Source organism: Salmo salar, chromosome 15 (genome assembly GCF_965601325.2).
Source record: "Salmo salar chromosome 15, fSalSal1, whole genome shotgun sequence".
NCBI lineage: Eukaryota > Metazoa > Chordata > Actinopteri > Salmoniformes > Salmonidae > Salmo > Salmo salar.
In genome coordinates, this window is record NC_138305.1 from 77,009,030 (window position 1) to 77,030,060 (window position 21,031).

General features: G+C 41.9%; 2 protein-coding genes across 3 annotated transcripts in view; both read right to left on the minus strand.

The window, feature by feature from the left end:
- Positions 1-607: 607 nt before the first annotated feature.
- Positions 608-2,887, minus strand: LOC106572181 (tumor necrosis factor receptor superfamily member 6B). Its single transcript, XM_014146103.3, has 4 exons — positions 2,276-2,887; positions 1,658-2,057; positions 1,334-1,516; positions 608-1,119 (listed from the first exon to the last, which is right to left on the minus strand). The coding sequence occupies exons 1-4, from the start codon at positions 2,282-2,284 to the stop codon at positions 854-856; spliced, it is 858 nt and encodes a 285-aa protein (XP_014001578.1). The 5' UTR covers positions 2,285-2,887; the 3' UTR covers positions 608-853.
- A 215-nt stretch (positions 2,888-3,102) lies between these two features.
- The window catches only part of rtel1 (regulator of telomere elongation helicase 1), a 55,931-nt gene continuing 38,002 nt past the window's right edge, over positions 3,103-21,031 (minus strand). Inside the window, exons 26-33 of one of the 2 annotated variants that reach the window (XM_014146101.3) lie at positions 16,427-16,590; positions 13,295-13,390; positions 8,207-8,420; positions 5,841-5,978; positions 4,792-4,950; positions 3,976-4,197; positions 3,686-3,805; positions 3,103-3,349 (exon numbers count right to left, since the gene is read on the minus strand). In XM_014146101.3, the coding sequence (XP_014001576.1) occupies positions 3,285-3,349; positions 3,686-3,805; positions 3,976-4,197; positions 4,792-4,950; positions 5,841-5,978; positions 8,207-8,420; positions 13,295-13,390; positions 16,427-16,590 (1,178 nt within the window). In that variant the 3' untranslated portion in view covers positions 3,103-3,284. The remainder of the gene's footprint in view (positions 3,350-3,685; positions 3,806-3,975; positions 4,198-4,791; positions 4,951-5,840; positions 5,979-8,206; positions 8,421-13,294; positions 13,391-16,426; positions 16,591-21,031) is intronic. The other variant, XM_014146102.3, reaches the window with a different exon arrangement.

Here is a 21,031-nt window from a genome sequence, read left to right on the forward strand (position 1 = left end):
AGAGATGAGTGGCCGAGACCGAGGAGCGCGTGGACAACAGGGGATGAATCAATTCAGGCTACAAGTGTAGGCCTAATGAAAAGACACGTAGGCGTTTTGTAAGGGATGTTTCTCCATTCATCAAATTGCTGGTGCACAGTTGGGGTTTGGATGATGAAATGATTTTGTGAATGAACGAATGTGTGAGGGTAGTTTACAGGAGCATCTTTGTTAAGGGATTGTTTGACAATTAGATGAAAACATGACTGGTTGTGTTTCTGACACATTAACCCTTGTGTAGTCTTAACATTCTGTATACTCCCCTTGTCCTAAGGGTAAAAAAATGACCCGCCTTCACTAAACCCCTAAAATAAAGCAGCTTGATTTAATTTTAAACCCCACATCTATTTTGCATGAAGAACATCAAACGTTATGAATATCTGGGTTATCCCTCTTTATAATGCATAAAGACTGCATTTAATCAGTGGACACACCTCATTTTTATTACAACACACCTGTCATAATTGTTTTCTTCACTAAAGTAGAGGTTTATTATTATTATTGCTAAAGGTACTGCATAGGTGTAAACATACATTTTTTTGCCTAAGAAAGTAGCAGAAATAGTTAGTCATTTTGAATGCATTTTATTGAAGGGAAACAATAAGTCTTGAACTTTTTTGGCAACATAGTGATGTATTCTTATATACGGCACAATGAGGAATTCAACTACAAAACACCAGTCTTCTATTTTTTTAACCATTGCCCCCACCCACAAGGTGTATAAACAACAATAAATAAGAATAAAATAAGATAATGGATACAAAACAAAAACGTGAAGAACATAAACCGTTTACAATATGTGGTGATATTAGCCCTATAAATTCATATGAGGAAACCATTTGTTGACTTTAGTCCTTAAATGGAACAGCCTGTCTGTGTTCAGGATATCATGCATTTGAATTGCAAAAGGTTTGCCAGGTTTGTTCCTAATAGTTTTGATGAGGTCTAGTACAGTTGCATTTTTGGTTGTGGCTTTACCAGCACTCCTCCTGAGCACAGCCACCAGTCTTTTGTCCTTTCTTGGTGTGAGGATCTGCAGTGCCAGGAATTCCATCAACTCCCCATCACAGATAGCTTCATCTGAGTGGTTGAGAGAGTGAGAAAGAGAAAAGGAGAGAAACCAAGACAATATTAATTGACTACATTACAATAAATAATTCCACCTTTTGTGACGCACAAGTAAGGCTTTTCATTTCCAGTTTTGGTAGATAAGAAAACATTATACAATTATCATTAATAAATCTTTTCCCCTATGCCTACAAAAGACTAAACAGAATGGACAAAATATTCTGACCTTCATGTGTTCTTGAACCAGTCCTACATGCTGAGCAGTAAACATCATTCATATCATTGCCAGGTATAGTGGTGCGACCTGGGGCACACACAGAAAACTTCTGACAGGTTTTCCTACTGGAGGACTCCGCAGAGAAGAAGCCCACTGGGCAAGGTTCACACTTCACATCAGTGTGTGCAGTTCCTGGAAAATAAGGATATTGATCATAAAACGTGTATTTAATCTGTAAACAGATTGCAGTGGTTTGCAGAGCCAACTGGAAAAATAGCAGTGGAAAAGGCGTATTCATTATGAAGGGTAGCCAAACATTATCACTTAACCTACCATTGGAGATGACCCCTTCCCCGGGTGGACACCTTCTGTGCCTTGAACATGACCCATGTCTCATGTGAAACCCGTCCTTGCACTCGCACTGTCGGTTGTGCAGTTGGGTGCACGGTACGCTTTCAATCTCATCAGCCGTGCAAAAACGATTGCAGTATTGACACCGCTCGATATAGTTCCAGATCTCTGTGTAGTGGGACTTTGGACAAGGTCCGCAGTCGCTCTTGCGGTCCTTTGTGCAATGCTTCAGTAAGTATGTGCCAGGAGCGCATAGGTCGCACGTAAGGGAATCCCCTGTCGCGTCATCTCTCCAGATATAAGTCGATGTGTGAGCGCCTGGCTCTGGCACGCTGCCACCACAGAGCGCAAATACCAGGACAGGCAGAACACAATTTGTCAGCTATTGGAAGAAAGAGTAATGTTATCATTTAGAATTAATCATAACTTTTGTGTAGTCTACGTCTCTCAATGACTGTCCAAATCAATCAAATTACTATTTAATTTGAGGCGTTCAGCTTCAAGAGTCAAATAGCCTAGCCTACGCTATAGCATAATATCCATTTATTTCCCATAGGCACAGAAGAGCTCGCTATATTTGAGCAGAGAAATGATACTCACCGGATGCATTTTTCTCTCTAGTCAGATAGCAACTGATGTTAACATGTTCAACGTCTTTTGAATTTATAGGGCCTGATGACTAATACTTGGGGAAGCCCTTTCCAATGACAATAGCAAAATGACCGCTTCCGCAACATCAGTTCTGTCTTTGGTATTACATAAACTAGACGTAACATATTAAACATAAATCCGGGACACTCTAATATATGTTACGTTTGGTAAGGTTAAATAAGACAGCTTACTTAAGGCAAAAACGAAAGGAGGGTGATTGGTCGGGTGTATAAAGCGAAAGTCTAGCAACCCAAAAGTTGTGTTCAAATCTCATCAGTGACAACCTTTGCAACTATTTACAACTTTTTAGCTACTTTCAACTCCATAGCTAATCCTTCCCTTAACCGTTTTAGCGAACCCTCCCCCCAGCTAGCTAACTTCAGCCACAATAAATTGGAATTCGTGACATTGTACGTTTCGCAAATTCGTAACATATCATACTTATTGGATGATTGACATCCACAAATTAATATACACCATACGAAATGCAACATAGGTTCAAGACCATTTGCATACCAATCATTTCTCCCATCCTGATGTGTTCCCGTGTGAACAAGTAGTGTATACTTCAGGAGAAATTAGAGTATTGTGTCTAACAGTTATTTTAACAGTTCACTACTTGTCTAACAGTTTCAATACTGTAATATTTTCAGTTGATTATGTATAAAGGAGGTTGACAAAGCAGCTCTTAGCACCCATCAAAGCCTTTCTGATAAGAAAACAACCTAATATTTTGATCAATATCTTACAAGATATCATTAAAAAAAAAGAAACAATCACATGAACATTTGTTTAATAAAAACAGTTATAAAATATGTTGGGAAAATATTATCATAATCTGCATACATTTATTACAACACCACAAAACCCTCACTTTTTACCATAATTTCCATACAATAGAAAGCTAGCAGCATCAGAGTAGGGGGATTCTTCTTAGAGGCTCCACTTCCAACAGCTTTCATTTCCTTTGGCTGCTGGGAAAGAAAGATGAGATTTTCCTTTGTGCTTTCCCAGGTGTTGAAACTGTAAGAGACCCAAAATTACATTGAAAAATGGTTGACACTAAAATTCTGTTAAGCATATAAAAGACTGTCTTTTTCAATTCTAACATTGTTAAATTACATTTAATCCCATTACTACATTATTAAATTAAAATGGTCATTATTGCAAACCAGCTGTTCTCAACACTACCAAATAGTGTTAATTAACAACGCCTGTTAAACAAAAATAATGGGTTCAATAATTACTTCTAGAGACTTTATGCTCACTGCAGTTACAATAGTGCTGACAATACAAGGACTTCTACTGAATTGCTACAAGTTATTTTCTCTTGAAGGCACTTGCGAATTGTCCCTTCACCTTGCATTAGTTGGCCTGAAATCCCAGAGGAAGCACTTGAGCCTGTCGAGTCACCTATCAAGGCGTCCAGCATCTCTCTGTACTGTTTCTTATGGTGAGGCCGGATGAACAGGGCAAATGCTAGGGACACAAAGGATGACAAAAATAATATGCATCTATACCGTAGCATTTCATGGTTCATCGATGGATGTTCAAATGTTACGATTTGATTTAATTGAATTTCAGATTTAAGTGAGAATGCAAAGAACTGTGCTTGCCAAGACGCTCAAGTCTAATAGGCAAGAACTTACTGCTAAGGAGGTTAAAGTCTTCGTTTTTCTCAGTTAACAAACTCACAACTGTGCCCACCAGGCTATCATAGTTGTCTGTCTTCTTATAGCTCTGAATAGCTGAGAACAGTTGGTTGGACTTCTCAAGTCCAATGGATTTTTTCACAGCCGCTATGAAACTGGCGTAGATTTGACTCTTCTGAGCAGATTGAACTGGTGCTTGGTCTTCGCATTTAGGATCAACTGGTGAGCACAGAACAAGACAAACACGTTCAATCCTGTCAGGATTTGGCCAAACCAGTTAAAAAAAAAAACATGTCAACTTTTATACAGCATGTGCGTGAATGTGGCCTCTCATATCTCCATCATGCTCGATCTTTGTGTCATGCTCATGCATAGCCATGAAAGACGTGGTGGTATTTCATGGTGTCAACTTGGTTGGCGAAAGATTGGAACAATAACACCACATCTGTCATGGCGAACTTTTGAACAACGTTGTGGGGAGATTTGCCTGTAAGGTGTCAATGCTGAAGCTCCTTACAAAAACTCCTTGTAACTGTATGTTTGTAACTGAATGTAGAGGGGAATCCTTGGTTCAAAAACAAAGATTCAATTAAAGACTCCCCCCCCCCCCCCCCACCAAAAAAATATAATCTTCAACTAGGCCTGTTCAGGAAGGCACAACTTTATGGAACATTCAAATATAAATATATTATGTAGAACAGATGTCGTGCAGATGAAATGTAGGGAATTGTGTCAGCTTTATTTCTAACATTTCTATCTGAAACGTTATGAACATTCCATCTCATGGAATACACTCCAGGTATCCAGCAGTACCTGTAAGCACTTGATTCTTTGGCAAACGCTCTTCTGTAGTCAATCTGTGGATTCCAAGGTGATGGCCTCCTTTATTAAGCAGCAGACTGGCGTTGAGCTGACTGCAGGAGGAGCTTGAGTCAGAAGCGACAACAACACCCGTCAGCTTTCCCGGCTTGGCTTTAAAACAAAAGCAAATCCAGGTTACTGGGTTGTTCAGGGGGTGAAATAAGTCGCATTTTTGAAGCCTTGCTGCAACGATGGTCATAATTGTCAGAAAGTTAGGCTCAGGACCAGCTCCAGGCATAAGCGGTCACTTAGGGCCCCTGGGAGAGAGTTAGCATAGTAGAAAAAACAAGGTGCAATTTCTACATTTGGCTGAGCGTCTCTTGTTATGTCAGTCACTCAATTAGCTATGTCAGCTAACAATTTTTAGATTGGTAACGTTTAGCCAGATATATAAATCATAGCCAAATACCAACCGGGCATGCTGGGCATATGCCCAGGGGACCTGACCTCCAGGGGGCCCCCATTGATTTTGTTAGTCACTCATTTAGATAGGGCTATCATTAATATGTCATAAGTCTTGGTAAAATGTGTAGAATTGCATGACATTTTTTATATAATTGCTAAACTTCTCCCCCACACCATGGCAAAATGTCTAGAATTGCAGAAAGCTTGCTTTAAAACTGGAACATTTTCTCCACATGGCAAAATGTGTAGAATTGCAGGAAATTCACTTTAAACCGTTTTTCTTGCCGTCGTGAAGAGGGGGCCACTAAAATGTTTTGTCCACGAGGTGTGGGGCCCCCCAACCAAATCTCGCTGAGGGCCCCCAAAAGGCTAGGGTCAGAATGTAATGATTCAGGAGTCATGAACTGGTATGATTAAGCCAAGACACTGGGTGGGTGTCATCTTGCTGAACAAAGGTATCCTTGCTTTAATGTGAAATGACTCATGCATCACATGTACAATCACACTCTATCCAGTCTCTTGAAATATCTGGAAAATACAGTGTTACTAAATGCATCCTACTGGTCAGTGTCAGAAACTAAGAATTGACTGCATACCCCCGTTCTGCATCAGCGTTTCTTTCTCCTCCTTGGAGAGCGAGTGATCAGGTTTGTAGTCACAGCCCTGGCCAGTCAGCTCCACGCACTTCTCATCAAATCTCTTCTTGTGGTGGGGTCGTATGAACTGGTAGAATCCTGAAATACAGTAAGGTTTGCATTCCTTTATGAACAAACCTGTGATATGAGCCATGTCTATCGTGAAAATTGTTAAATTTCCTAAAAACAGGAATACAATAATGCAGTTTGGCAGTTCATAGTTTACACAATTTCCTTGGAATCTTGAATCAGAGAGAAGATCTGCGCTACACTAAAGTTTGTGTAACGTTTGTGTACATGTGACAATTCATGACTCACCACAGAAGAGAACTTGTGTAACTAACTTCCTTTTTCCTGCATAACTTACATAATATCATCAACTGCATTACTCATGTGCTGGCTATGACTGGCCATGACCACTTAACATCCCGCTTCTAATGGATTCTCTTGTGACAATGATTTCAAAGTTCTGTTACAGTCAAAATGCTGATTAATGTAATTCTCTTGAAGTTGTCATTTGAAAACTGACAGTAATGACCAAAAACAGTAGACATTACAGAACCAGGAAAATCTTTTCACTGTCACACAGGAGTGGCTCATGTTTGGACTTCAGTTCTCATTCTCAGCCCGAACCCAATGGTCCTATACCAGGCCGACCTCAAATTCCAAGAATTGATTCAGGCCAGGCGGGTTGCGACCTAGCCACGCTGTGTTTGAGAAGGGAAAAAAAGTATACGTGTCTTAGCAGCTTTTACTACTGCGGTCTCTCAGCAGCCACATTATTCCAATGGCATCTGTTATTGGCGACACATTCTAACAAAATACTGTCTATGACTGCCCTGCTAATGTGCCATGCTGGACCTTGTAAACTATCTAAAGTAGACCCCTAATTTATCAAAATGTTTTCCTAATCAGGCATAGGCTTAATGCAGTTATTTCGGAATAAACTATGCATTCAAAACAGGGATTTTGAGCGATTATTCAAATGGATGTATGGCAGACAATATTTAAAGGCTCTTAAGAATTTTAATAATAATTTTATTAAAGAAATTAAATGCTTTCTGTATTTAAAGATTAAATCCACAGTAGGGGCAAACAGCGTCAAGGCCGTAATATTTTTGTTTTGTTGTTGTTGATAGAGTGGAAGTGAAATTGCAGTACATATTAGGCTCCCGAGTGGTGCAGCGGTCTAAGGCACTGCATCTCAGTGCAAGAGGCACCACTACAGTCCCTGGTTCGAATCCAGGCTGTATCACATCCGGCCGTGATAGGGAGTCCCATAGGGCGGCGCACAATTGGCCCAGCGTCGTCCAGGTTTGGCCGGAGTAGGCCGTCATTGTAAATAAGAATTTGTTCTTAACTGACTTACCTAGTTAAATAAAAGGTTGAATTAAAATATATTTTTTATATTCCAAATTGCGCATGCAATGATGTCCAAGAGAAAAAGATGGTGTCTGTCGTTTGCAGTAACTTCTATGTTGTTATAATATTGCAAACGGACGTGGCAGTTTCACCATTAAGAATTTCAGCTTTAAAAGGCATAAATTACTTGTATGCCGTGTAATGAAATTAATGAATGTTTGATTGAGATACTGTATATTTAAGTAGGCTAAATTACTTAAGACAGAAAACAGGACGCACTAACAGCTTGATAGATAAGGCTACTATAGCCTATATGCGAGTCAAGAGAAAAATAACACACTTCAATTGCATTTGCAGACTTTATCCCAATATTTGCCATCCAGTTTATCATAACAAAGGTGAGTTTTCAGCTCTCTTCTCTTTTCTAAGACAAGGGCTGTTTCCTCATCTCCTCACTCCACTCCCAACTCCAACGCATTGTTCTTAACACCCGTTTAAATCAATGTACTGGGGAGGGGGGGGGGTTACATTTCTGTGATGTGATGTCGGACCAAGCCTGGGCTCAGGCTTCAGCTCACCGGGCTTGGGTAAGACCGGCCTCAAATTTTCAGGCACGATGAGAACTCTAGGTTGGACAAGCGTAAATGACAGCCATCGTTGTCATTCGGGGTCAATGTATGCAAGAGGGGTGCGACTTCAAGCGATGTGACTTCTGATTGCTAGTTATTTTTTCCCTATGCTTCAGTCATGCCCTCCCCCACTCTTGGACATGCTGTGCACCCACACGCACGTCAGGCACATGCAGCAAATGTTTTTGCTTAAACATTATAATGTACCATTGAGTAGGATCCATTTTCTCTAGCTGAGTCAGAGTGACCTGATGACTCAGACGAGCCCAGTAGTGATCACACAAGGCCAAGATCCCCTACTATACAAGCTGAACCCACAAGCACACATACACACACCTCGGAGCAGGTTGTGGGTGTTGGCGTCCCCGGTGAAGAGGTCGGCTGCCTCGGCCAGCAGTTCGTCAAGGTCATCCATTCGTTTGTACGTCTGCAGGGCCGCCATGATTCGCTGGAAATTCACCTGACTCAGCGACCTTTTCATTTCCGCCAGGAACGACTTGGCTTTTCCCGCTTTGCCCTCCTCTGACACATCAGAAGACAGGGGGATTTTCTATGGGAGGTGGGAGATATGGTGTGTTAGTGTGTCCTACATCTTAGTGTGTCTAGCCATGACAGATGCAAGGGTATTTCACTGTGTTCATTTGGTTGGCAAATGGAATGATACCTATTATTCTAAGTTGTTTGAACAACGCTGTGGGGAGATGTGCCTGTAAGGCATTTACGCTGAAACACATTAACTGTCACAAGAAATGATGAGTTAGCGTGTGATAACTGTATGCCCCCAAAAACCATAGAAGCCTCTATATAGTGCCTTCGGAAAGTATTCAGACCTCTTGACTTTTCCACTTTGTTACGTTACTGCCTTATTCTAAAATAAAATTGACACAAAATACACCATAATGACAAAGCAAAAACAGTTAAGAAATGTTTACAAATGTATTAAATTTAAAAAACAGCAATAACTTAATTTACATAAGTATTCAGACCCTTTGCTATGAGACTCCAAATTGAGCTCAGATGCATCCTGTTCCCATTGATCATACTTGAGAAGTTTCTACAACTTGATTGGACATTATTTGGAAAGGCACACACCTGTCTATATAAGGTCCCACAGTTGACAGTGCATGTCAGAGCAAAAACCAAGCCATGAGGTCGAAGGAATTGTCCGTAGAGCTCCGAGACAGGATTGTGTCGATGCACAGATCTGGGGAAGGGTACCAAAATATTCAAGCAGCATTGAAGGTCCCCAAGAATGCAGTGGCCTCCATTCTTAAATGGAAAAGGTTTAGAACCACCAAGAGTCTTCCTAGAGCTGGCCGCCCGGCCAAACTGAGCAATCGTGGGAGAAGGGACATTGGTCAGGGAGGTGACCAAGAACCCAATGATCACTGACAGAGCTCCAGAGTTAATCTGTGGAGATGTGAGAACATTCCAAAAGGACAACCATGTCTCCAGCACTCCACCAATCAGGCCTTTATGGTATAGTGGCCAGACGGAAGCCACTCCTCAGTAAAAAGGCACATGACAGCCCGCTTGGAGTTTGCCAAAAGACACCGAAAGACTCTCAGACCATGAGAAACAAGATTCTCTGGCTGATGAAACCAAGACTTAACTCTTTGGCCTTAATGCCAAGCGTCACATCTTAAGGAAACCTGGCACCATCCCTACAGTGAACAATGGTAGTGGCAGCATCATGCTGTGGGTATGTTTTTCAACGGCAGGAACTGGGAGACTAGTCAGGATCGAGAGAATGATGAACGGAACAAAGTACAGAGAGATCCTTGATGAAAACCTGCTCCAGAGTGCTCAGGAACTCAGACTGGGGCTAAGGTTCACCTTCCAACAGGACAATGACCATAAGCACACAGCCAAGGCTGGAGTGGCTTCGGGACAAGTCTCTGAATGTCCTTGAGTCTCCAAGCCAGAGCCCGGACTTGAACCTGATTGAATATCTCTGGAGAGACCTGAAAATGAGGATCTGCAGAGAAGAATGGGAGAAACTCCCCAAATACAGATGTTCCAAGCTTGTAGTGTCATGCCCAATGAGACTCGAGGCTGTAATTGCTGCTTCAACAAAGTACTGAGTAAAGGGTCTGAATACTTATGTAAATGTGTGTATTTCTTGTGTGTATAAATTAGCAGAAATGTCAACCTGTTTTTGCATTATGGGGCATTGCGTGTAGATTTTTTATTATTATAATAAATAAAAATGTTTTAGAATAATCCTGTAACCTAACAAAATGTGGAAAAAGTCAAGGGGTCTGAATACTTTCCAAAGGCACTGTACCTCTGTCTCTCCCTCCACTCGTACAGTTCCACTCCATAACATATACATGACATTTGAGTGAGAGCTGTTTGAGGGGGCCTAAACGATGTGGAAGGAAGACTACTTGGAATTGTACGAGGTCATCACCGGGGAGTGTACTGTGGAAAACATTCAAAACGAGGGGACAAAAGAGAGCGCCAAATCTACTCCATACTTTGCAGTCCTTCCAGGATTTAGAAATTCTGAGGTGTCACACAATTTTAACCAATGAACTTACTTTTACAGCATAGGAAAACTGAACAAAAATGAAAAAAAAAAACATAACATGCCACAATTTCAAAGATTTGACTGAGTTACAGATAAGGAAATCCACCCATTGAAATAAATGAAATTATGGATTTCACATGACTGGAAATACAAATATGCATCTGTTAGTCACAGACACCTTAAAAAAAAAAAAAAAATGGGCGTGGATCAGAAAACCAGTCAGTATCTGGTGTGACAACCATGTGCCTCATTCAGCGTGACTCATCTCCTTGGCATAGAGTTGATTAGGCTGTTGATAGTGGCCTGTGGAATGTTGTCCCACTCCTCTTCAATGGCTGTGCGAAGTTGCTGGATATTTGTAGTCATGGGAACATGCTGTCATACACGTCGATCCAGAGCATTGCAACCATGCTCAATGGGTGACATGTCTGGTGAGTATGCAGGCCATGGAAGAACTGACAGCTTCCAGGAATAGTGTACAGATCCTTGCGGCATGGGGCTGTGCATCATCATGCTGAAACATGATGTGATGGTGGTGGATGAATGGCACGACAATGGGCCTCAGGATCTCGTTATGGTATCTCTGTGCATTTAAATAGCCATCGATGAAATACAATTGTGTTTGTTGTCCGTAGCTTATGCCTGCCCATACCATAACCCCACCTCCACCGTGGGGCACTCTGTTCACGGTGATATCAGCAAACCACTCACCCACACGTGGTCTGCGGTTGTAAGGCCGGTTGGACATACGGTCAAATTCTCTAAAACGATGTTGCAGGCGTTTTATGGTAGAGAAATTAACATAAAAAATTCTCTGGCAACAGCTCTGGTGAACATTCCTGCAGGCAGCATGCCAAATGCATGCTCCCTCAGACATCTGTAGCATTGTGTTGTGTGACAGAACTGCACATTTTAGAACAGCCTTTTATTGTCCCCAGCACAAGGTGCACATGTGTAATGATCATGCCGTTTAATCAGCTTCTTGATATGCCACACCTGTCAGGTGGATGGATTATCTTGTCAAACAAAGTAGGGCACAAAAACAGGGATCTTCTATTTGAGTTCATGAAGCATGGGATCAACACTTTACATGTTGCGTTTATATTTTTTTCAGTGTAGTTCAATCAAGCCTGTGTTGACAAACTTTTCACTCTGTCAGCGCATTTGTGACAAATTGGTTTTATGGCAATAGTTGTGTCATTGGTGTTAAATAATTAATTACTAAGATATACAGGGACCTTGAGCATTCCCTCCAATAACAAATATTACAGAGGGAGGGGTCTATATTAAATAATTATTACCATTTTAGTATGTAAAATATGAGGATTCCATTGCTCATTTGGTGTGTCTAAATACAAAGTGTCATTGGTGTTACTCAGTTTAAAGGAAGGCTAATTATATTGTGAACAAAATTATGAATCATATCACTTTAGTAAATGTTCTTTTAAAGGGTTAATAATCGTTCCTTTTATGCATCTGTGGCCTACATTTAAGAAAATCCTCAATTACCTAAAATGTGTCATTGGTGTTACTACTCCTAGTGGTGGCACAATGTTATCACAATGGTACAAATTATTTAAAATATTTAGATGATTTAGAATAGTAAGATCTAACCAAATTACATTTAAAAATGCAGAAATATTAAGTAAATTATTTCCAAAATGCTATGCCCAAATCAATGCCACCGCAATTCTAAGAACCACCCTACTATAACAGAGGGTTGATTCACCATAGTGTGAAATCAACCTACAACTTAAATTAAACGCTTAGACTTTTAATAGTTGGGCATCAGCACACATTTCAGCAAATACATGTCTGTTTCAAATAGCTGCTGGGTCTAAATTAATTGTTTACAAGGTTACCATGGACACCGCTCTAGTCATAATTTATTTTATTCTGTCATTGTTGCTAGCCATTGCGCCACCAAAAAGAAAACATCAAATTCAAGCTAGCAGTGATCAAACTGGGTGTGCCGTAAGATGATCAGGGTGAACGCAAAGGAGATCTACGACACCGAGTGACAGTGGAGCCTCTGACTTCGCTGCTGGTGCAGGCTGGCTTGACAAATTCCTTAAGTGTATCAAGTTCTCAGTCAGACGGCACACTACTGTTGGAAAGAGACGCCTGGCTCAAATAGAAGCCTGACGCTAATAAGCGCCGATTGTGTTCAGTGATTGAAGCAAATAAACGACCAGGCTATTAATTTAAGTTTTACAGTAGTATATTTGATAAAACCATCTGGACAAAATTAAACTATACATTTTTCATAGTCCATACTGTGACCTGAATTTCTCTTGAAAACCTACTATTTAGCCAATTTTATCAATTTGAATGTGTCTCAATGAGTTTATCACAGATTCAAAACTTATATTACGTCACAAGTTAATTTAACAAAATGACAGTGTCTTTTCATTGTACCTAGGTAATATTAATACAAACCATGAGGATGTTCACGGTTTGCCAAACAGACAAGACTCAACAATAGGTAATAGGCATGTACAGCACGATTTTCCGTGAGTCAGTATCACACAGAAACCTCCGTGCCAGAATAAATAATGGAACTCCCGTTCAATGTATTTTGTTCCACAAACCCTAGCCAACGCATCCTTGTGCAAATGATGATAGGGATCAACAATGCGGGTGACACATAAACAATGGAGTGAGAGGCTCTTGTGACTGTGGTATGAAGACAGTGTGTTGGAGCTGGGGGCTAGTCTTAGCGTTAGCCTTATAGGGTATTTCTGAAATAATTGTTTGTGCCATCATTCCTCTGTGACCAAGCTGCTACAAGTTGGGGGAAGCGTGAGGATGAGTTACACACAGGCCTCAAACTTAGTGCGCTATAGAGCTTTTAACAGCAGTTGTGTTTAGACATCCAGTATTTCACATACCCGTTCTTGGACCACTTTGATTTTTCGTTTTCCACCACGCAATTCGTCATCCACCCGCTTGTCGTACTGAAGAGACAGCGTGGATATGCGATTAGCCTAAACAGAATGGAACCATTATCAGACAATGTTGTTAGCATCATCAGCAGTTTTATTCAGTAATACATTTATACTAAAAAAAAAATACACTTTTGCTATGATCACCTACTGTATGGTCCTCCTAAATCTGCTGTAAACAGCCGTTACCTTACACTACCTAAGCTCATAGCGTCCCTGGATAATAAAAACAGAACCTTACATGAGCTTATTATATTATTTTCTCATCATGGTCTATTGATTGATCCATCGTGACCAAAGAAAAATTATATATATATATTTTTTTTAACTTTAGGACATTTGATATTTCAGGAAACTATTGAGAGAAAGAGCAGACGGGATATGTTTTCCCCCCTCAACTGAAAGATATCATATGGTTACGTTACAATCTCCATACTACACCACTTTGAATACATGCCCAATACTTTGGCTCATTCTAAGTCGCATGCTAAGATATTGGAAGGAACAAAGTCTATAGTGCATGACTGACTAACTTCAAAAGTAGTGTTACCACATCCAATAACTAGCCTAAGCTTGCAGGTATCTATTATTTATTTCGTAACTTACTAAACATGTGTATTGAGACAACCACCGCTTCCACATGGCTTTTGGGAACTGGAGCCGGAGAGCATTTTGTTCAGACCATAAACACACATAATTTGTTCAGCGTTAAGTGGGAAATGGCATTTAGAAAAAAAGAGTAAACAATAGGCCATTATAAAAGGTGCTCAACCACTGGTGGTGAATCTGTCATCCAAAGGGTAATATAAGCCCTGTAGTTTTAAATGTGTGACCTTTTGATTGTGCTGATACAAATAGACTGTATGGCTTTACAAAATGTTAGTGAGCGGATTACTGGAAACTGTATGTAGTGCTTAGCAAGTGTCACATACTTGCTAGCGATAAAGGAAACAATAGCATTATGTTTCATTTATTACAAGTATAAAATTATATTTGATTTAAAATCGGTTTGATTTAATAATGTTAATTTTAACAAATAAAATCAATGAAAAACAGTATAAGTATTTCGTAGACAATTGGATGAGGGGAGTAACAGAAATAGATAGAGCTTATATTACCATTGAAATATTATCTAATATAGTTTTCACAATTCCTGATATTTAATCCTAGTAAAAGTTCCCTGTCTTAGGCCAGTTAGGATCCCCACTTTATTTTAAGAATGTGAAATGTCAGAATAATAGTAGAGAGAATTATTTCAGGTTTTATTTCTTTCATCACATTCCCAGTAGGTCAGAAGTTTACATACATTCAATTAGTATTTGGTAGCATTGCCTTTAAATTGTTTAACTTGGGTCAAACGTTTTGGGTACCCTTGATGCCATCTATTTTGTGAAGTGCACCAGGCCCTCCTGCAGCAAAGCACCCCCACAACATGATGCTGTCACCCCCGTGCTGTAACCCCCCAATAAGTTGGGTAAATTTATTGTGGAAATTCCTCCTGACAGAGCTGGTGTAACTGAGTCAGGTTTGAAGGCCTCCTTGCTCACACACGCTTTTTCAGTTCTGCTGACAAATTTTCTATAGGATTGAGGTCAGGGCATCGTGATGGCCACTCCAATGCCTTTGTTGTCCTTAAGCCATTTTGCCACAACTTTGGAAGTATGCTAGGGGTCATTGTCCATTTGGAAGACCCATTTGCAACCAAGCTTTAACTTCTTGACGGACATCTTGAGATGTTGCTTCAATATATCCACATAACATCATGAGGAAGGAAAATTATCTATTTTGTGAAGTGCACCAGTCCCTCCTGCAGCAAAGCACCCCACAACATGATGCTGCCACCCCCATGCTTCACGGTTGAGATGGTGTTCTTCGGCTTGCAAGCCTCCCCCTTTTTCCTCCAAACATAACAATGGTCATTATGGCCTAACAGTTCTATTTTTGTTTTGTCAGACCAGAGGATATTTCTCCAAAAAGTGTGATCTTTGTCCCCATGTGCAGTTGCAAACCACAGTCTGGCTTTTTTATGCCAGTTTTGGAGCAGTGGCTTCTTCCTTGCTGAGCGGCCTTACAGGTTATGTCGATATAGGATTTGTTTTACTGTGGATATAGATACTTTTATACCCGTTTCCTCCAGCATCTTCACAAGGTCCTTTGCTGTTGTTCTGGGATTGATTTGCACTTTTCGCACCAAAGTACATTCATCTCTGGGAGACAGAATGCGTCTCCTTCCTGAGCGGTATGACGACTGCGTGGTCCCATGGTGTTTATACTTGCCTACTATTGTTTGTACAAATAAACTTGGTACCTTCAGGCGTTTGGAAATTGCTCCCAAGGATGAACCAGACTTGTGGAGGTCTTTTTTCTGAGGTCTTGGCTAATTTCTTTTGATTTTCCCATGATGTCAAGCAAAGAGGCACTGAGTTTGAAGGTAGGCCTTGAAATACATCCACAGGTATACCTCAAATTGACTCAAATTATGTCAATTAGCCTATCAGAAGCTTCTAAAGCCATGACATTTTTCTGGAATTTTCCAAGCTGTTTAAAGGCACAGTCAACTTAGTGCATGTAAACTTCTGACCCACTGGAATTGTGATACAGTGAATTATAAGTGAAATAATCTGTCTGTAAACAATTGCTGGAAAAATTACTTGTGTCATGCACAAAGTAGAGGTCTTAACCGACTTGCCAAAACTATAGTTTGTTAACAAAAAAATGGTGGAGTGGTTGAAAAACAAGTTTTAAATGACTCCAACCTAAGTGGATATAAACTGTATGCTAGCTCATATTTAGTCAACTAAAACATGTTTTTGCTCAATGCTGTGGGTTCTTAGCATTTACCAATCAGTCTCCTTATTTCATCACTTAAGGACGGTTTCCCTAAGTGAGTCCAGGACTCAGCTTGATCTGGTACAACGATATTGGCAGTTGCATCAAAGCAGTGCAACATGCATTTCTCCTTCTGCACCAGTTTAACTAGACGTGTTCAGTAAAACATTCCTTGATATTATTTTGAAGGACCACCATCCTCGAACTCATCTGTTCAGACAGAGGTTTCTGTAGTAAAGCCAAGTGTACCCTCTCCTCGCCCCCTAGGGCCTCGTCTTCATCTCCATAGCGGCTGTCGCTGTGCTCCAGGGCGTCCAGCAGGCCGGCTGGCCTCCTCCGGCTCGCCTCCATCTCCGTTTCGTACTCGATGCACAGCCTAGCCATGCCGTTCCCCTCACTGCTGCCATGCTCATCTGAGAACAGAAACAGGAGACAGGTGATGAGACAAGTGATCAGATGTGATGAGACGAGTCACTTCCAGGCCCACAAACACGACCAGACCTGTGGCAAATAGTTCAGGTCTCTCCTGAAAAAGTAATTTTGTATCATCTCAACAAGACTAACCTGGTTAAATAAAGACTTTCATACATTACAGCTGCGCTTGATTTAGTTTGCCCACCCAGTACAATGGAACCAATAGAATAGTCCCAACAGTGCAAACTTCAAATTAAATCACATTTTATTTGTCACATACACCGAATACAACAGGTCAAATCAAAATCAAATTAAATTGTATTTGTCACATACACAGTTAGCAGATGTTAATGCGAGTGTAGCGAAATGCTTGTGCTTCTAGTTCCGACCATGCAGTGATATCTAACAAGTAATCTAACAACTTCACAACTACCTCATACACACACACGTGTAAAGGAATGAATAATAATATGTACATAAAAATATATATGGATGAGCGATGGCCGAACGGCATATGCAAGATGCAGTAGATGGTATAGAGTACAGTATATACATATGAGATGAGTAGTGTAGGGTATGTAAACATGATATAAAGTTGCATAGGTTAAAGTGACAAGTGATACATTTATTACATCCAATGTTTAATTATTAAAGTGGCTAGAGATTGAGTCAGTACGTTGGCAGCAGCCACTCAATGTTAGTGATGGCTGTTTAACAGTCCGATGGCCTTGAGATAGAAGCTGTTTTTCAGTCTCTCGGTCCCAGCTTTGATGCACCTGTACTGACCACGCCTTCTGGATGATAGCGGGGTGAACAGGCAGCAGCTCGGGTGGTTGTTGTCGATGATCTTTCTGGCCTTCCTGTGACATCGGGTGGTGTAGGTGTCCTGTAGAGCAGGTAGTTTGCCCCCGGTGATGCGTTGTGCAGACCTCACTACCCTGTGGAGAGCCTTACGGTTGTGGGCGGAGCAGTTGCCGTACCAGGCGGTGATACAGCCCGATAGGATGCTCTCGATTGTGCATCTGTAAAAGTTTGTGAGTGTTTCTGGTGACAAGCCGAATTTCTTCAGCCGCCTGAGGTTGAAGAGGCGCTGCTGCGCCTTCTTCACCACACTGCCTGTGTGGGTGGACCATTTCAGTTTGTCCGTGATGTGTACGCCGAGGAACTTAAAACTTTCCACCTTCTCCACTACTGTCCCGTCGATGTGGATAGGGGGGTGCTCCCTCTGCTGTTTCCTGAAGTCCACGATCATCTCCTTTGTTTGGTTGATGTTGAGTGAGAGGTTATTTTCCTGACACCACACTCCGAGGGTCCTCACCTCCTCCCTGTAGGCCGTCTGATCATTGTTGGTAATCAAGCCTACCACTGTAATGTCGTCTGCAAACTTGATGATTGAGTTGGAGGCGTGCATGGCCACGCAGCCATGGGTGAACAGGGAGTACAGGAGAGGGCTGAGAACGCACCCTTGTGGGGCCCCAGTGTTGAGGATCAGCGGGGTGGAGATGTTGTTACCTACCCTCACCACTTGGGGGCAGCCCGTTAGGAAGTCCAGGACCCAGTTGCACAGGGCGGGGTCGAGGCCCAGGGTTTCTCGAGCTTAATGACGAGTTTGGAGGGTACTATGGTGTTAAATGCTGAGCTGTAGTCGATGAACAGCATTCTTACAATGGTATTCCTCTTGTCCAGATGGGTTAGGGCAGTGTGCAGTGTGATTGTGTCGTCTGTGGACCTATTGGGTCGGTAAGCAAATTGAAGTGGGTCTAGGGTGTCAGGTAGGGTGGAGGTGATATGATCCTTGACTAGTCTCTCAAAGCACTTCATGATGACAGAGGTGAGTGCTACGGAGCAATAGTCATTTAGCTCAGTTACCTTAGCTTTCTAAGTTGGCTGCGGTGAAGGAGAGCCGGCAGGTTTTGGTAGTGGGCCGTGTCGTTGGCACGGTATTGTCCTCAAAGCAAGCAAAGTTATTTAGTTTGTCTGGGAGCAGGATATCGTGGTCCGCGACGGGGCTGGTTTTCTGTTTGTAGTCCGTGATTGACTGTAGACCCTGCCACATACCTCTCGTGTCTCAGCCGTTGAATTGCGACTCTACTTTGTCTCTATACTGACGCTTAGCTTGTTTGATTGCCTTGCGGAGGGAATAGCTACACTGTTTGTATTTGGTCATGTTTCCGGTCGACTTGCCCTGAATAAAAGCAGTGGTTCGCGCTTTCAGTTTTGCATGAATGCTGCCATCAATCCACAGTTTCTGGTTGGGGAAGGTTTTAATAGTTGCTGTGGGTACAGCATCACCGATGCACTTGCTAATAAACTTGCTCACCGAATCAGCGTATTCATCAATGTTATTGTCCGACGCTATGCGGAACATATCCCAGTCCACGTGATCGAAGCAATCTTGAAGCGTGGAATCAGATTGGTCGGACCAACATTGAACAGACCTGAGCACGGGCATTTCCTGTTTTAGTTTCTGTCTATAGGCTGGGAGCAACAAAATGGAGTCGTGGTCAGATTTTCCGAAAGGAGGGCGGGGCAGGGCTTTGTATGCGTCGCGGAAGTTAGAGTAACAATGGTCCAGGATTTTTTCCGCCCGGGTAGCGCATTCGATATGTTGATAAAATTTAGAGAGTCTTGTTTTCAGATTAGCCTTATTAAAATCCCCAGCTACAATGAATGCAGCCTCAGGATATGTGGTTTCCAGTTTACATAGAGTCCAATGAAGTTCATTCAGGGCCATCAATGTGTCTGCTTGGGGGGGATATATACGGCTGTGATTATAATCGAAGAGAATTCTCTTGGTAGATAATGCGGTCGACATTAGATTGTAAGGAATTCTAGGTTATGATCACACCACGTCTCGTTAATCATAAGGCATAACCCCCCCGCCCTTCTTCTTACCAGAGAGACGTTTTTTTTCTGTTGGCGCGATGCGTGAAGAAACCAGGTGGCTGTACCGACTCCGATAGCGTGGCTCCGCGAAACAAAGAACGTTACAATCTCTGATGTCTCTCTGGAAGGCAACCCTTGCTCGGATTTCGTCTACCTTGTTGTCAAGAGACTGGACGTTGGCGAGTAGTAAACTCGGGAGCGGTGCGCGATGTGCCCTTCTACGAAGCCTGACCAGAAGACCGCTTCTTCTGCCCCTCCTGCGGCGCCGTTGTTTTGGGTCGCCGGCTGGGATCCGATCCATTGTCCTGGGTGGTGGACCAAACAGAGGATCCGCTTTGGGAAAGTCGTATTCCTAGTCGTAATGTTGGTAAGTTGACGTTGCTCTTATATCCAATAGTTCCTCCCGGCTGCATGTAATAAAACTTAAGATTTCCTGGGGTAACAATGTGTTACGTTCCCCAGTTTCTGTGTTGTGGTTTGTATATTTTCATGTATGCATTTCAGGAAATGGCTTCCTGAAATTCTCCAAGCAGCTGATTGGTCGGCCTTATTGCTAATTGGAGAGCTGACCCCGCCCCCTCGTCAGGACGCAGCTGTCTCCCATTAACAACTCCTGAAGCTTTATAAGCCAGTGTTCTGTTTCTCAGCAGGGGAGATGATTGCTGAGAGAGAAGGCTGATGGCTAATTCTGTGTTCAGAGTTTTCTTAAGTATTGTGTAGCTGCTGATTTGAGGTATGTGTGTGTGTGTGCCAATAGACTTGTGGTTTTGATTATTGGAATTGCTTACTTACATTTGTGTTATTCTGTTTAATTTGTTCCCAGGGAGGAAGGGGAAAGCACCTAGGGAGTACTTAGGCAAGAGGCCCGCGGGCATACATAACCCGTAGTAGTTTACTGTCTATGCACACTAGGAAAGACCTGGGCGGACCATCCCCTGTATTTTGGTTAGTGCACCAGGTGGTGCTAGTTAGGTAGTGGGTAGGCAGGTAAGGTAGGAGAGGGGGCTTTGATATTTACTTTCTTTGCTTTGGTTCCGTCCAGCCCCTTTTCCCCAAACTTACAGTGCAACGGAATAAATTTCCTGTAAACTGTAATTCTCTGCCTTTTGTCATCCTTACTCACACCTACAGTCCATACCTCTTTCACACCACGGAGAGTTGAGTTGTAGCAGGGTGTTGCGTTCCCTCTTCCGAGAGGCGTGCGTAACACAATGTAAGAAATAATACATAAAAAAACAAAATACTGCATAGTTTCCTGAACGCGAAGCGAGGCGGCCATCTCTGTCGGCGACTGATGTTATATGTAGACCTTCCCGTGAAATGCTTACTTACAAGCTGTTAACTCTATTTCTTGAACTGCATTGTTGGTTAAGAAAATATTTACTAAATAAACAAAAGAAAAAAATAAAAAAATAACGAGGCTATATAAAGGGGGTACCAATACAGAGTCAACGTGCAGGGTACAGGTTAGTTGTGGTAATATGTACATGTAGGTAGGGCTAAAGTGACTACATGGACAAATTACCACGACTAACCTGTACCCCCGCCGGAGGA